This window comes from Brassica napus, chromosome C6 (assembly GCF_020379485.1).
Source record: "Brassica napus cultivar Da-Ae chromosome C6, Da-Ae, whole genome shotgun sequence".
NCBI lineage: Eukaryota > Viridiplantae > Streptophyta > Magnoliopsida > Brassicales > Brassicaceae > Brassica > Brassica napus.
Genome location: NC_063449.1, coordinates 34,048,869 through 34,062,830, shown reverse-complemented (window position 1 = coordinate 34,062,830; position 13,962 = coordinate 34,048,869). Strand labels below are relative to the sequence as shown.

At 35.2% G+C, this 13,962-nt stretch overlaps 1 protein-coding gene across 1 annotated transcript; it reads right to left on the bottom strand.

Annotated features, from left to right (window-relative positions):
* Nucleotides 1-12,339: 12,339 nt before the first annotated feature.
* On the bottom strand, nucleotides 12,340-13,483 carry LOC106402672 (60S ribosomal protein L35a-1). The gene is made up of 4 exons (XM_048760019.1): nucleotides 13,315-13,483; nucleotides 13,145-13,180; nucleotides 12,630-12,858; nucleotides 12,340-12,533 (listed from the first exon to the last, which is right to left on the bottom strand). The coding sequence occupies exons 1-4, from the start codon at nucleotides 13,344-13,346 to the stop codon at nucleotides 12,492-12,494; spliced, it is 339 nt and encodes a 112-aa protein (XP_048615976.1). The 5' UTR covers nucleotides 13,347-13,483; the 3' UTR covers nucleotides 12,340-12,491.
* Between the last annotated feature and the right edge of the window lie 479 nt (nucleotides 13,484-13,962).

Below are 13,962 nucleotides of genomic sequence, written 5' to 3'. Positions count from 1 at the left end.
GAAAAATGCATACAGGTGAATATAATAATCCCATGGTATTTACAAAAATTAAATTAATAATATTAATAATCCCATAGTACTACTATTAACGTATGGTAGCTTTTTTTCTTTGCCACATCTTGATACCAAAGGGTCGATCCTAAAATAGATAAAGTGATGTGTCATTAAAGAAACATTTAACCATCAACGTCATACTTTAAATAAATTTGCAATATATAAATAGAAAATTAGTTATCACATTTATACAACAAAATTATACTTTAATAAAATATGCAAACACTATAAAACATGAAAACAGAGAAATAGATATTAAATAACTAATAAAATTAACATGTGTTATATTCGGACCAACATATGCTTATTCTAAATTAAAAATATATGTTAGAACCAAGAAAGAAAACAACTCATGTATCCTACATACAAATGAATTAATATTTCTCAAATGAAATGAAGATTTATTATGTGTTTAAATTCAGATAAACGTTAAGCTCAGTTTCTCCATTTAAAATAGTACATTTGTTACTCTTTTTCTAACATTTGGATTTGTTATTTGTTACCTTTTGGCCTTATTATAAACATATCAGTACAACTAATTCAGAATATATAAGCAAATATAACCAAAAACATCAAACAAAAGAAACAAAGAAAGACAAAGAAATACATTACTCTTTAGCCAACAATTCAACGCCATTACTTATGTTTCAATACATTCAGTTGTAAGTGAAGATACTGAAGTGGCCCACACGAAACCCATGTCAGCCCAAGACATCAACGATAGAGAGCTCAAGCCCAATCCTTCAAGTATCCAATGGTCATCTTATCAACATGAAAGAGATTCGGAAAAGAGGAATAGTACGACCTCGACTGTACCTTGCCACAACCATTTTGATGCTTTCTCATCTGTATGTGAAGGACAATGAAGCTTTAAGCTGTCCTAAATAGCTGGTTCTAATAGTCCAAATTGCCTAGCCTAGATTGTCTATTTGTCACTATAAAACTATTATGTAATAATCTTTGTAAAGGTTAAGGAAAGAGTATTATTCAGTCAAAAGCTCTCTGTTTTCTTTGTTCTATATCAGTAACCATAATAATCCATTATAATTGCACCATAACGTAAAGCAAAAATAAATCATCAGATATAAAACTCTTTTTTATAAAAACCTCAAATATAACATAAATATATATAAAAAACAACAACAAGTGTTAGTAATAACAATTACTGACATTGTTCTAAACAACTACAAAATATATTCGACTAAGATTTCCTCAAAATTAAGATCTTATTCTCCACTTTATTAAATACCCTGACATAAAAAAAGAATTTTGGTATTTGAAAACTCAATCTCATTCTCTTAACATAATCACACTTAAAACTTGAACATAGAAGAAAATTTACACAAAATTATATATTTCATAAAAACCGATACAAAAAGTGAAAAACATAGTCTACAAAGAAATCTTCAACCGCCTTCGTTCCCATGAGAGTAAGTAAAATTTTAAATTCAACATCTCATTCAAGATGTTTTAAGTTGTTATTTAACTAATAATTCACATTTATTTGCTATTCAGTGTTTTCGCTATCAACAAAAACAAATCAGATCTAAAACTCATTCCCTGATGATGGATATCTCACCACTTTCAAGTACGTCTACCTATACTATGAATTAAATAAATTGACTTATATTACTAAGTTATGTTCACTGATTTTTTTAAAACAATTTCAGGCACTCCAACTCAAAAAAATCTCATCACATCTACACGCCATCTTCGTCAAAAAGTCCACCAACTTATCTATGAGTTTCACTTTTCTGTTTTAAGACCTTAATATCTGCTCTTTATAATGATAACAATTTTCCTCTGCTTCTAAACATGATTTGCACCAAACTTTTACTTTACAACTTATCTCCTGTACTTTACAACTTTATGCAATTGTTGATCATCATACACGTATCCGCGCGTAGCGCGGAGAATGACTCTAGTCGCAATACTAAAAGTAGGATATACTCATCAGCTAGGGTGTCCACGTCCTCCAATTTAATCAGTCAATCATAAAGTTCTCCAACGCCACGTCACTCCTATGAGTCGAGTAACTTATGTGGGCTACATGTTAAATGACTCATCGTTAATGAGCCCAAAAGAACTCAAATCCTGTCACCATCGTCCCGACTCTTCCACTTCATTTGAATCGATTTGACTTGCTACAAATTTCAGTTTTGTGTATTAATCACCAGATTCACCACCCACTCCTACTCATCAAATAACATTCTTGAATCATATATTCAATTTTATTCTTCACCCAAATTCGTTTCTTTTTTTTTAAATCAATGGATTAGCGACGCAACCAAAAGCGTACCCCTCGGCCGCGTGGATCCCGATACTGGTAACGACGGCTGAGCCACAGAAACAGCCCAATCAGGTTCAAAATTGGATCAATGTCCTTGATCATTTGTTTCATTTGATAGATAAGTTTACAGCAATCAAAGTATTGTACCAAGTTAAGCCAAAAAATAGTTCTTATTTGAGAGTTACGATCTTTGCAAAATTAATCTTTTATTGATCTGACTCTTCTACTTCTTCTGTGTAGGCTGGTTCTGAACAAGAAGATATTAGACATAGAATTGCTAGAGCTGGCCTCTCGACATGGCGCTGTAACTATTTATTACCTTTACTTATGCCAGTCTTTTTTATAATTGGGAAAAGTTACATTTTTATCTCATCGTGAACCAACCTGTCTAGCAGGAGAAGAGTGTCAATCAACAGAACGTAAATCAACGGAGATCACCAGATGATGCTGAAAGGTTTGCATTGTGGCTGTCTATTAGTTTAATATTTTTACAAGTTTGGAACTAATCTATTTTATGATTGGAACATTTGTTTAGGGAGGCTAGAGAAATGGTGCTTAGTCAAATATTGTTTTCCCACTCTCTCGAGAGAAGTAAGTCCCATCTAAAATGGTTTGAAGTCCATCTACTTTTCCAGATTGTGGTAATGTATTTTTTACTATCGTTGCTCCTGTTTCCCTGTTGGAACCTTTAAAGAGTGCCTAGAGGATGTTATTTTGAGGGCTGCTCAAATGGAACAGATAGTTGAGAAGGTAAGAATCCAGTCACCTTTTCATGTCATAGTTCACCATTTTTTTCATATCATCAAGTTTCTACCCAGTTTCTCTGGTACTCCACACATCTGAGAGACATTGCATTACTCTGTTTGTTTTCACTGGTTTGTGAGGAGTGGTTTAATACTAGAGCGGTTTGTGATTTATGGGATTACTTTCCATCTGTGTCAATCTTTATGATCTGGCACAATCTTTTTGTTGGTCTCTTATTTAAGCTACTTATGCCCTTGAAACATAATATACTTGGATGAATAAATTTTCTTTTCAGTCTTATCTTCGTTATTCTAAATCCCTGGTTTGCATCTCTGGAAATTAAGATTATATTTCTGCAGGTACTGATTTGAGTGATACATTGATGGATTGGATGGTAAAGGACATACTCAGTATATATATATTTATTATTTATATACTTCCGTATGATACATCTCCTTTTGGTAAAAGCTATAAAGATATATATATCTTTACGACTTGTCATCGTAAGTCTTTCTATTGATGTTTGCTTCATGAGTCTACATTTGTGTTTCCTTTTCAAAAGCTTAGTTCATCGTAAATATAGTTTTTATCCTTCATGAATAAATTTTAACTCTCACTTATTTATCTGTTTGGCTTCGACTGATTCTATTATTATGTAAACATGTAGTTTTTCCCAGATTTGGGTTACATGTTAGTTGTAAAAAGTTAAGGAGACAACAAGGTCATGGTTTCCGAGGGCTACATTTCTGCACAATTTGGAGATAATAGCGCTTCTTCTTCTACTGCTGAATATACAAAAGGCTGCAAAAAGCTTTTCTCGTAAACCAGAGTAATTTACCCAAATTTTATTCATCTCAATTTGGTCAATGGGTCTGGCTCTGAAGGTGGTTCAAAGAAGCCTGCTGAGAATGGATTTATGACATGAGGTGGCTGTAATAGCTCAAGCAGTAGAGCATGAAGACAATCATGGTAATTTCTTCGACTTTTGAATCGCGTGTGTGAGCACTTTGATCTTTTTTTTTGGTCAAGCACATAAATCTTTTCTTAATTTACACATTATTGAGAATTGAAAAAATTTGGAGGGGACAATGTCAGTAGAACCTGATGTTAAATTCGATTATCATTCTTTGCTTCGTTCAAGCTGTTGAGTAGATAAGGTATTTGATCATTATTTTGGGTAAGTGAAAAAGATGTGGACGCATACGCAACCTAAAAAATGGTTGTCAAACTGTATACTAATATGTGTTTATGTTTGACTCTAGGCATTGAAGATGAAAGGAAGGTCTTCAAAAACACCACAGAAGAAGTATGTCACAAGATTCAAACACCACAGAAGAAGTAAGCGACAAAACTTGAAAGTGGCGACTACAATGTCAGAAGAAAACTAAAGAAGTATTTGCAATGAGAAGATTAAGAAAGTTTCTACGGTTTGTGTATCCCTAAGGATTCAGTTTGATTTGTTTTGTTTTCATTACCAAAATGTTGTTATCATACTGGTGCATTTAGTTAAATACAAATAGATAGACCGTGTTATAAATCATGGAGTGGATTGACATTAACCAGACCCGGTCCAAGACCATCCCAATACCTAGAAGATGGAGGGTCGGCCGAAACCTAGAGAGAGCCGACTTCAGGAAAGAGAAAGGCGGCCACAAAGCTTAGAGAAAAATAAACCCTTTCATTTTCCTAGTAGATGTAATCTTTCCATTATTATGTATTAGTAGTTTTCCTAATCCTAGTGAGTTTAGGTTTTGGATACTTTCCATTTATCTTCATCTTGTAATCCTTATATAAAGGAACTCCGTTGATCATTAATAAGAACACAGAAATATTCAGTCTCTAAACTCTCTAATTACAACACGTTATCAGCACGATAGACTACCAAAACCCTGAGAAAGAAAAACCCTAAACCTAACTTAAAATCCGTCACACATAAACCCTAAATCAGGCGCAACTTAAAATCGATCTATCTCTCAAACCCTGAGGAACCAGACGACAAGCCACATATTATCTTGAAGCTCTTGACGAGACAAATCCATCAGCGTAAACCGTTTGTCAATCCGATCTCAGACGCGCCCTCACTCGCAGAAACAATACACGGCGCCGTCTTGGTCTTTTGGAACCCTAATCCGAACCAACATGATTTTCTAGCCAAATTCAAATCCTGTGAAAGATAAGTTTATCATACCTTAGTTTTTTGATGATATCTTGTTCAGATTATGGTGTTCATGTAATCTAATACTCCTTGTTTTTATTTCATGAGCTAAGAGGAGTTGGTGCAAAGATCTAATCCCGAAGAACCCTAACTTGTTCTTGCTTCCGTTCCGGCTTGCAAACACCTGATCAGCTAAAGCTCTTAAGCGTTCCTGATCCTAGACATTCGCAGCTTCGTGTACACAACAGAACCAGCTCACGTTCGCGTTACAGCCAGCTCGCAATTCAGATCAGCCGCTTGCAGCAGCTCGCGAACTAGATAAGAAGAAGACGCGTCCCGATTCCGTCCGACTACCTCAGCACACGTCTGTGACCAGACGCAAGACGTTCCAGATAGCTCGCGTCCCGTCCCAGCTTGCGACCCGATAAGGAGCCAGCTCGCGTCCGTGTGCAACTAGAGGTTCATCTGACTTTGGTGGTCCGGTTCAACCCTACAAAATAAAGGTAATTCAAAATCTGAAAACAAGAATCGAATTTGGTTGTTTTGTAAAGATTGAAACCTTAAAATATAATCTCTAAAACTAAAGGCCATAGGTTAAATAGATCAATCCCCTATGAGTAAATCGAAGCTCTATAAGTTCGATCTAAAACCTAAGAACGAGATTGATCCATTGATCAATTAAAATCAGAACCTTAAAGGTTTTTGAATCTCAAATCAAATCCCCTTGATCAAAGATCAAAGTTTTCGAAGTCCCCTAAAACCCTAATTTTGGAAAATCGGTTTTAATTTTGATTTGAAACTTGAGTGTTTGATTGATCGCCTAGAGCTATGGTTAGGATTGTTTTTAAAACTTGAATCTGAATATTGTTTAAACTAAAACCCTAATCTCGAATTTTAAAATTCCTAAAGGCCTTGAAACCTTAAATCTCACAAAACTTTAAAGATTGAAAGTTTAATATTGTTTTGAATGAGAGTTAGGTTGCTAGATTATTTGATTCTAAAACACTAAACTCTAGCTGAAACATTACCAACCTTGAAATTGGTAAACTTGATTGATATGGATTGTGTGGCATTGTGTTATGAATCATACTGAACGGCCGTGAGGCCTAAATACATTGTCCACACTTGCGGCCTTGTGCCCTTGATTGATTAAAAGCCGTTTGGCTAAATGCATATCCATATGGCCGTGTGGCCTAGTATCCGGATGGTTATATAAACCGGATTGCATCATGATTCGATCCTTAAGATCGTTGTATCAAATAATGGCCGTGAAGTCTAAGCATCACAAAACATGACCGTGTGGTCCAAGTATCATAGGGAGACTTATGAGATCATATGCACTGATTATTTAATTGGTTGCAAGAATTCTAAATCATAAATTGATAACATGATTTCAGATGCCGAGATTTGAACCCATGGATTATACCATTCTAAATCTCTCTGGAAGATATTATCCAGAATGGAAATGAACACTTCAATTGCCCTGAAGTCTAGAGGACTCGGGAAATGTATCATTGAAAGAAATGATGAAATTGAAAGTGAAAAGTTAAGAGTCATTACAATAATGCGCCATCATCTCACTGAGGAACTGAGAAATCAGTATCTACATATTGAGAATCCTCGTGACCTTTGGACATAATTAAAGTCCAGATACACTATGGTATTATTACCAAAGGTCAAACATGAATGGATGAGTCTCAGATTCCAAGACTTTGAGACAGTGGCTGAGTTTCACTTTGCCTTGTCCAGGGTCGTGTACCAACTGAGATCATGTGGAGAAGAGGTAACAGATAATGATTGTCTATTCAAGATATACTCCACATTCCATCCAGAAGATTTGTTGTCAAAACATATCTACATAGAAAGAGGTTCTACCACTTACAATGACCTGATCTTTTGCCTAACGGTGATTGAGAATGACAAGGTACTAAAGAGGAGCAGTGAGATGAGATACCCTGATACAAATAAGACCGATATAGATCAGGATGAATCCAAGGGAGCCGTGTCCAATATAACTCAAGGAGTGGCCGGCATGTCTATTGACTAAGAGAGATCTCGACATTTTATTGATTTGTGATTTGCTTTAACCTAATTGTCATTCACGATTTTACATATACAATGGAATTGGTTTTGAATTCATTATCTTGCCTGATCATACTTGAACATATGAATGATTCTATTTTTGCCTAAAGAGCATAATACCAAGTAAGAAATCATGAAAGGGGTATAGTAAGCCTAGTAAAGAAACTATGGCTAAGGCATTGCCTAAAGGGCATTATACACACCCAATGATATGTGACCCATTGAATTATAAATGGTTTCCAAATAGAAACAATGGGCAAGAAGGAAACAAGTTCCTTCGGTTTTAAAGAAAAACAAACGCCTAAGACCTTATAAGTGGTCGAGACTATACCTATGATCTCTACTGATTTAAAACTATGCTATAAGATCAGTATGATAAGAGGCAAGAGAAGTGGTGACAATACTGATATACACCACAAAATTTTACAATATATGGCATGATAGGATTAGCCATCCGAATCTAGAACTTGATGCAAAGATTGAAATTGAAAAGGCACAAAGAGTTATCCCGTAAATGATCTCACGTTGTGAAACATGTACACAAAGGGAAACTCATTAGGCTTAATTGTCCCAAGCACCACGACCTTATAGTATGGTCATGAGGGGGAGAGAGGATAAACCCATGATCAATACTACAAGTTCGTGTACCACTATGGTCTAAGACATCATGTTATATGGCTCGGTCATTACTCGGCCATAAAGGACCATTCCTCGGCCGTAAAGGCCATGATACAAACGGACAAACCAAAGAGGCCATTACCCGACTGAAGAGACCATGAGAATAAATGGCTCGGCCATAACTTGGCCGCACACAATCCATTACCTATAAAGGTTCGGCCAAGTAAGCCATTACCTATAAAAGGTTCGGCCATATAAGCCATTATTTATAAGACTAAGATTCTAAAGTCTATAAGCTTGGAGACATTATGTTTTACATGTATAGAATGATAATATGATCATATGCATCAAGCCATATAAGTGAGTATAGATATTCCCATCTCAGATTGAATACAGGTCATAAAACCAGACATACACCATCTTAAGAGATTTTGAATAAACCACCACATACATATATGTGCCGTCTAAGATGAAACCTCTGATTGAGAATATATAAGAATAAGATCTTCTCCACGAATTCAAAGGACCGTGAGCCAAAACATGGGTGATCAAATAGTGGCCAGGTACGGATTGCATGAAATAAATGAATCCGGATATTAAATATTAAAGGAGAAAGATTATAAGCTGGACAAAGAAAGATTAAAAAGTAAAAGAATGATAAGAATGGTTTTAACCATCATTGTCTTGGCAAAGATCCTCAGACTAGAGATTATAATTTAAGACGTCCAAAGAAAGATTATATAAAGCTAGCTAATTGAGAAGCTAATCGAAATGCCAGACACTGACCCGAGAAATGACTAACCAGCTTAGCACCAAATGAATGTCCTAGAAGAGACATAATCAAGTTGCTATAGAGTCTATACAAGATAGACCAAGTGTTCCATAAGATAAAGGAATCTCGGATAGAAAAGAATGGTGCATTGAATACAGATCCGAGATTATAAGAGAAACCATACCAGACATTGAGAAAAAGCTGCGCAGCTACACATCTAAGGTACCAAACCATGTAGTCTTGGGACGCCAAGCTACTAGGTAATAAAGGTCCTGGATAATAAGATCTCAAATCTATAGATCATGTCTGGAACATAATGGAACCACATGAAAGTTTCGACACACACACACATTTGTATAAAGATACATAAAGTTATAGCACTTGAACATAAAGAGATGAACGAGGATCATGAACCCACGAAAGAGTACTCATACAATCATAAAGAATAAAGATTAGATTGAAAGATAAACGTGGAGGTTCAATGTATCTAAAGGAGAGATGAGGGTATTGGCCATATACATATACAGAAACGCCATCTGATAAACCAGTGAAATAGATGGATCTTGTGAGATAAAGAAACCGTGAGAGAAGGCACATGATCACGAGGTCTAAGAGTGTTCATGCCTTCCTACTTAACAGCATTAGATTATAGCTTGTTACACAAGGTACTCACAGAGATCAAAAGAACAGATTATAAGGAGATAAACTCCTATGTGGTAGATGCTGCTACAGATTTTCGAAATTGACAATGGTCTGGTCATAAGAAAGAAACTAGATACAATGATGCAGCATATGGATCACTGGATAAGATGAAAGAACAGCTTCATTCCTAAGCTGATTAATGGACTGAAACATAAAGCAACTGCATATAGTATGTAAAAGAAATTGATCACGCATGATCATTGATCTTGGAGTTGTATAAAAGACAATCCAATACAGTCTATATATTTTAAATTCCTTGTGATTATACTAAACCTAAAAGAGGTTAGTAGACTGATACATAACGTATCTGTAGGCGTCCGGTCCTTCGACTAAAGACGTCCAGCCCTTAAGCTAAAAGGCATCCGGCTTTCAGATAAAGGCGTCTGGCCCCTTCTGCTAAAAGGCGTTCGGCTCTTATCCTTTGATCACGGGCTAGTAGAAAAGATCAACCATCAGGTTGCAATCCGACAATCAGATCCCTTAAGGATCCGGTATAGCAGAACGGTCTACTGCTGTATAAACTCCACAAAGTTTTTTCGTAAGGATAAGAGAAGATGTTTAATCTATCCTTACCTGTCGGATATAAAGAATTATAGTCCATAAGCTCGTGAAAGCCGAAGTCCATGACATAATAATATATACTTAGCGTGTGATATGATCCATAGCAACTGAGGTCATGAGACGCCATCATCATCATTAAGATAGGAATGCAAAGAATAATGAATACGGCATTGGCATTAGCTAAGGCAAAGAAATCGATGTCCACATACATGAGAGTGTTCGGCCATAGAGCCATAATAAGAGATTATAAAACTCACAGCAATGATCATTGATCTTGAACACTCATGAGACAAGTAGTGGACATGTATAGACGAGGTCTATGACCCAGACATGGATCGGCCAGATCGAGACATAGGTTCATGATAACCATGTCTAGTACATTGTCCATAAGTACTTATTTTGTCCGACCAAAGTAAAAAGTTAACAGTAGACGATCACGTCTAGACTATGGACACATGCAAACACGATTTGCAAAGACCCAGTAGTGATCCCCGAGAACAATATGGTTCACATTATTTAGCACATATGCTTTACCGGGACACTCGATGTCAAGAGACATGAGAAACGACCTAAGAGGTCAAAGTGGTCTAGATACGGCTTAGTAGTAAACTTGGCCGATTACTCCTATCCTATACATACAGGAAATATCACGCACCAAGATGCGTTGAATGTAGAACCTACACTGAGGTTCACATCAGGAGGAGTAGTGCGTGTTGTACTCTTTTTCCTTCATCATGGTTTTGTCCCACTGGGTTTTCCTGATAAGGTTTTAATGAGGCAACATGAAGCGTACTACGAATCATGTATGGTTATGGCATCCAAGGGGGAGTGTTATAAATCATGGAGTGGATTGCCATTAACCAGGCCCGGTCCAAGACCGGCCCAATACCTAGAAGATGGAGGGTCGGCCGAAGCCTAGAGAGAGGAGAGAGAAAGCCGACTTCAGGAAAGAGAAAGGCGGCCACAAAGCTTAGAGAAAAAGAAACCATTTTCTTTTCCTAGTAGATGTAATCTTTCCATTATTATGTATTAGTAGTTTTCCTAATCCTAGTGAGTTTAGGTTTTGGATACTTTCCATTTATCTTCATCTTATAATCCTTATATAAATGAACCCCGTTATCATTAATAAGAACACAGAAATATTCAGTCTCTAAACTCTGTAATTACAACAGACCGAATAATATTACTTCAAATCAACATTAGTTACTCAAAGCTGACTTCAGCTACGTTATGTATATAACAAGATAAGTTTTCATTGGGATCTAAAAATATAATTGTGTACAATATGATTACATTAGATATATAAATAAAGACAATTTTATACTATTCCAAATGTTGATTATAATAACTAAATTCAATTTGACAACAATATTAAAGTGAATGTTTGATTTTAAAAACTCATAAATCAAACTAAAAATATATATTTACTTAACTAATTTTTAAGGGATAAGTGTATGTATTTTCTTGAACCCTCATATCATATTCGAAGTTTTGAACTGAAAGTTATTCATGTGTGATACATATTTGATGTTAAGAGATTTTTTTGTTACAATTTAGATGATGTTTTCAATTTTTGATATAAAATTTATTATTTTAAGCTATATGGTTATTCTGTAATTTATTTTTCTGGATCGCTCTAACCAGCTAGAGCAACTTTAATGGTTAAGTTCCTAAATCACGTATCTAAACAATACATTACTACTATTTCATTGAAGAACTAAAGTTAAAAGTTAAAACTAAAAAAAAAGTTGTACCAATAGAAAACAGACACACAAGCATAGAAAGTTTAGGAACGGTTCTAAAAAGTTTTTTATTAAAAAAATTTTGATCAGTTTTTAACTTATTTTTCTTTTTTTAATATTAAAAATCGTAAAAACTCCACCTTGCTATACACACGTTGGAGGTACTCTTACAATATTGAATATTTGAATCAATATTTGGTCCAATTTTTTAACATTGATTTAATAAATTATTTTTTCTTTTACTTTTGTTCCCCATCCCATACATATTTTAGATAGTTAAAATAATTATTTATGAGTAATACTCATATTTAATTAAATTAAATTTACTATTTATATTTTTAGAACAGAGATGTAATATATGTCTAATACATATCATTATATGCACAGATATTTGTATAAATGGACAAAATCCCTAGTATATGTAATTATCGAGTGAACTTCGATCATATGAAACCATGAAGGATAAGTTAATGATGCCAAAAATGATTAGAAGAGATTTAACATAAATATAAATTTTTTACTTCTATAAAATGTGAATATGTTTATAACAAGTACGTTATCAATCTATTTAAATGATATTCATTCTGATCCAACTTACTATATGATGAGGAAAAAAAGATTTGAGAGATTCTAACTTGGGATTAAAGACCAAATCCATGAACCATGATCAACAAAACACTTCAAAAGAAAGAAAGTAAAATTCTTTAAATATCAAAATACAAAATAACGAACTAGTGGACAAAAACCACAGCTACATCATCAAACTTTGCTTCATATGTTACTCGGATACATGAAGACTCTGACCCTCATTCCCTGCAAAATGTAAGAAACAGCTGTCTTCTTTAGAAGACCAAGCAAAAGATTTAACATCTAAACAATATAACGATTAAAAGATATCTGATAAAGTACCATGGACTTAGGAGGCAAGTTGGATGTGAATTTGGCACGGACAACACCGCTGTTACCATGAGGCCTTGTAACCTTTCCCCAGATGCAGCGGTAGTGGCTACCGTTCTTCTTGGTCTTAGCCTTGTAGATGTAAGCCATCCTCTTTCCCTTGTACCATGTCACCTCCTCTGTAGTGTTGACTCCCTCGATCTGGATAAGGGATGTGTTTGGGTACTGGTTAGACTTCGACCTGCACCAATCAAGAAAAATGTCAGAGACTTAAAGGAAAGTATCAAATCGTTCAGTCTAAGTTCAACACGACAAATCAATTAAGCAGGGAGCTAATTACATAAAGTTTTGATTTTTTTTTTAAGGTATTAGGAACAGAGTCTAATTATAAGTTGAGTATGAGATCCTCTAGCAGCTTCAGTTACATAAACTACTCATCACGGTTCATTACATAATTGGAGCTAAATCAGGAAACAGTAAGAAGTATACAATGAATTTACATAGAGATCAAATGTAAAATGTGTCACCTTTTGTATCCCAAGATGGTTCCCCTAACGTAGAGTCTGCAATACAATCGATAAGACCATTAAGTAAAAACAGAGGCAAAAGGAGCAAAGCTCAAGTGCTACTATGGAAAAACCAAGATTTGAAAACTAGGCTTATGTGTCAACAATAAGAGGAGGAGAAGAAGAAAGACCTGACACGTTCTCCTTGGCGTCCCTTCACCATTTTCGCGTCGGCTGATAAAAACGCAAGACTCTGCTGCTAGTGATGAAAACGGAGAAGCCGAACCCTAAAACATATCCACGAGTTTATAACGTGTTGCCCTAGTTCTCTCATCTTTAGATTTGATTAAAATGGTCCTATGGGCCTCAAAACCGGGCCCATTAAAATATTTAAATACAAGTTATAATGTCTTTCGTTGCCTTTATCTATTTACCAGAGAGTGCGGGTATATTATTGATGCCCAAATATATTGATGCAGTTAGGTGAGAACTGATGTGGTGGTTATTAGGTTAATTGATGCGGTGGTTATTGTATAAAGTTTGTATTTTTCTTATATACAGTTATCATATCAAAAGATATGTATCATGGAAAATATTTGTTGGACTAAACTAATATCAATAGGTCACACTTGTATTTTAATAGAATAGATGTTGTCGTTTACTTCTCGTTCCTACTTGCTCTCTCGTGTGATCTCTTCAAGAAGAACAAAGCTGCCGTGTAAGGCGGAGAGGCATGGCAGCTTATGGCCACTTCCTCCACTACGTTAAAGGTTTGGTTGTAATGACATTGTTAAGACGCCCTTATCTAATTTATGATGCTGAGAAGTGACAATTAGAAT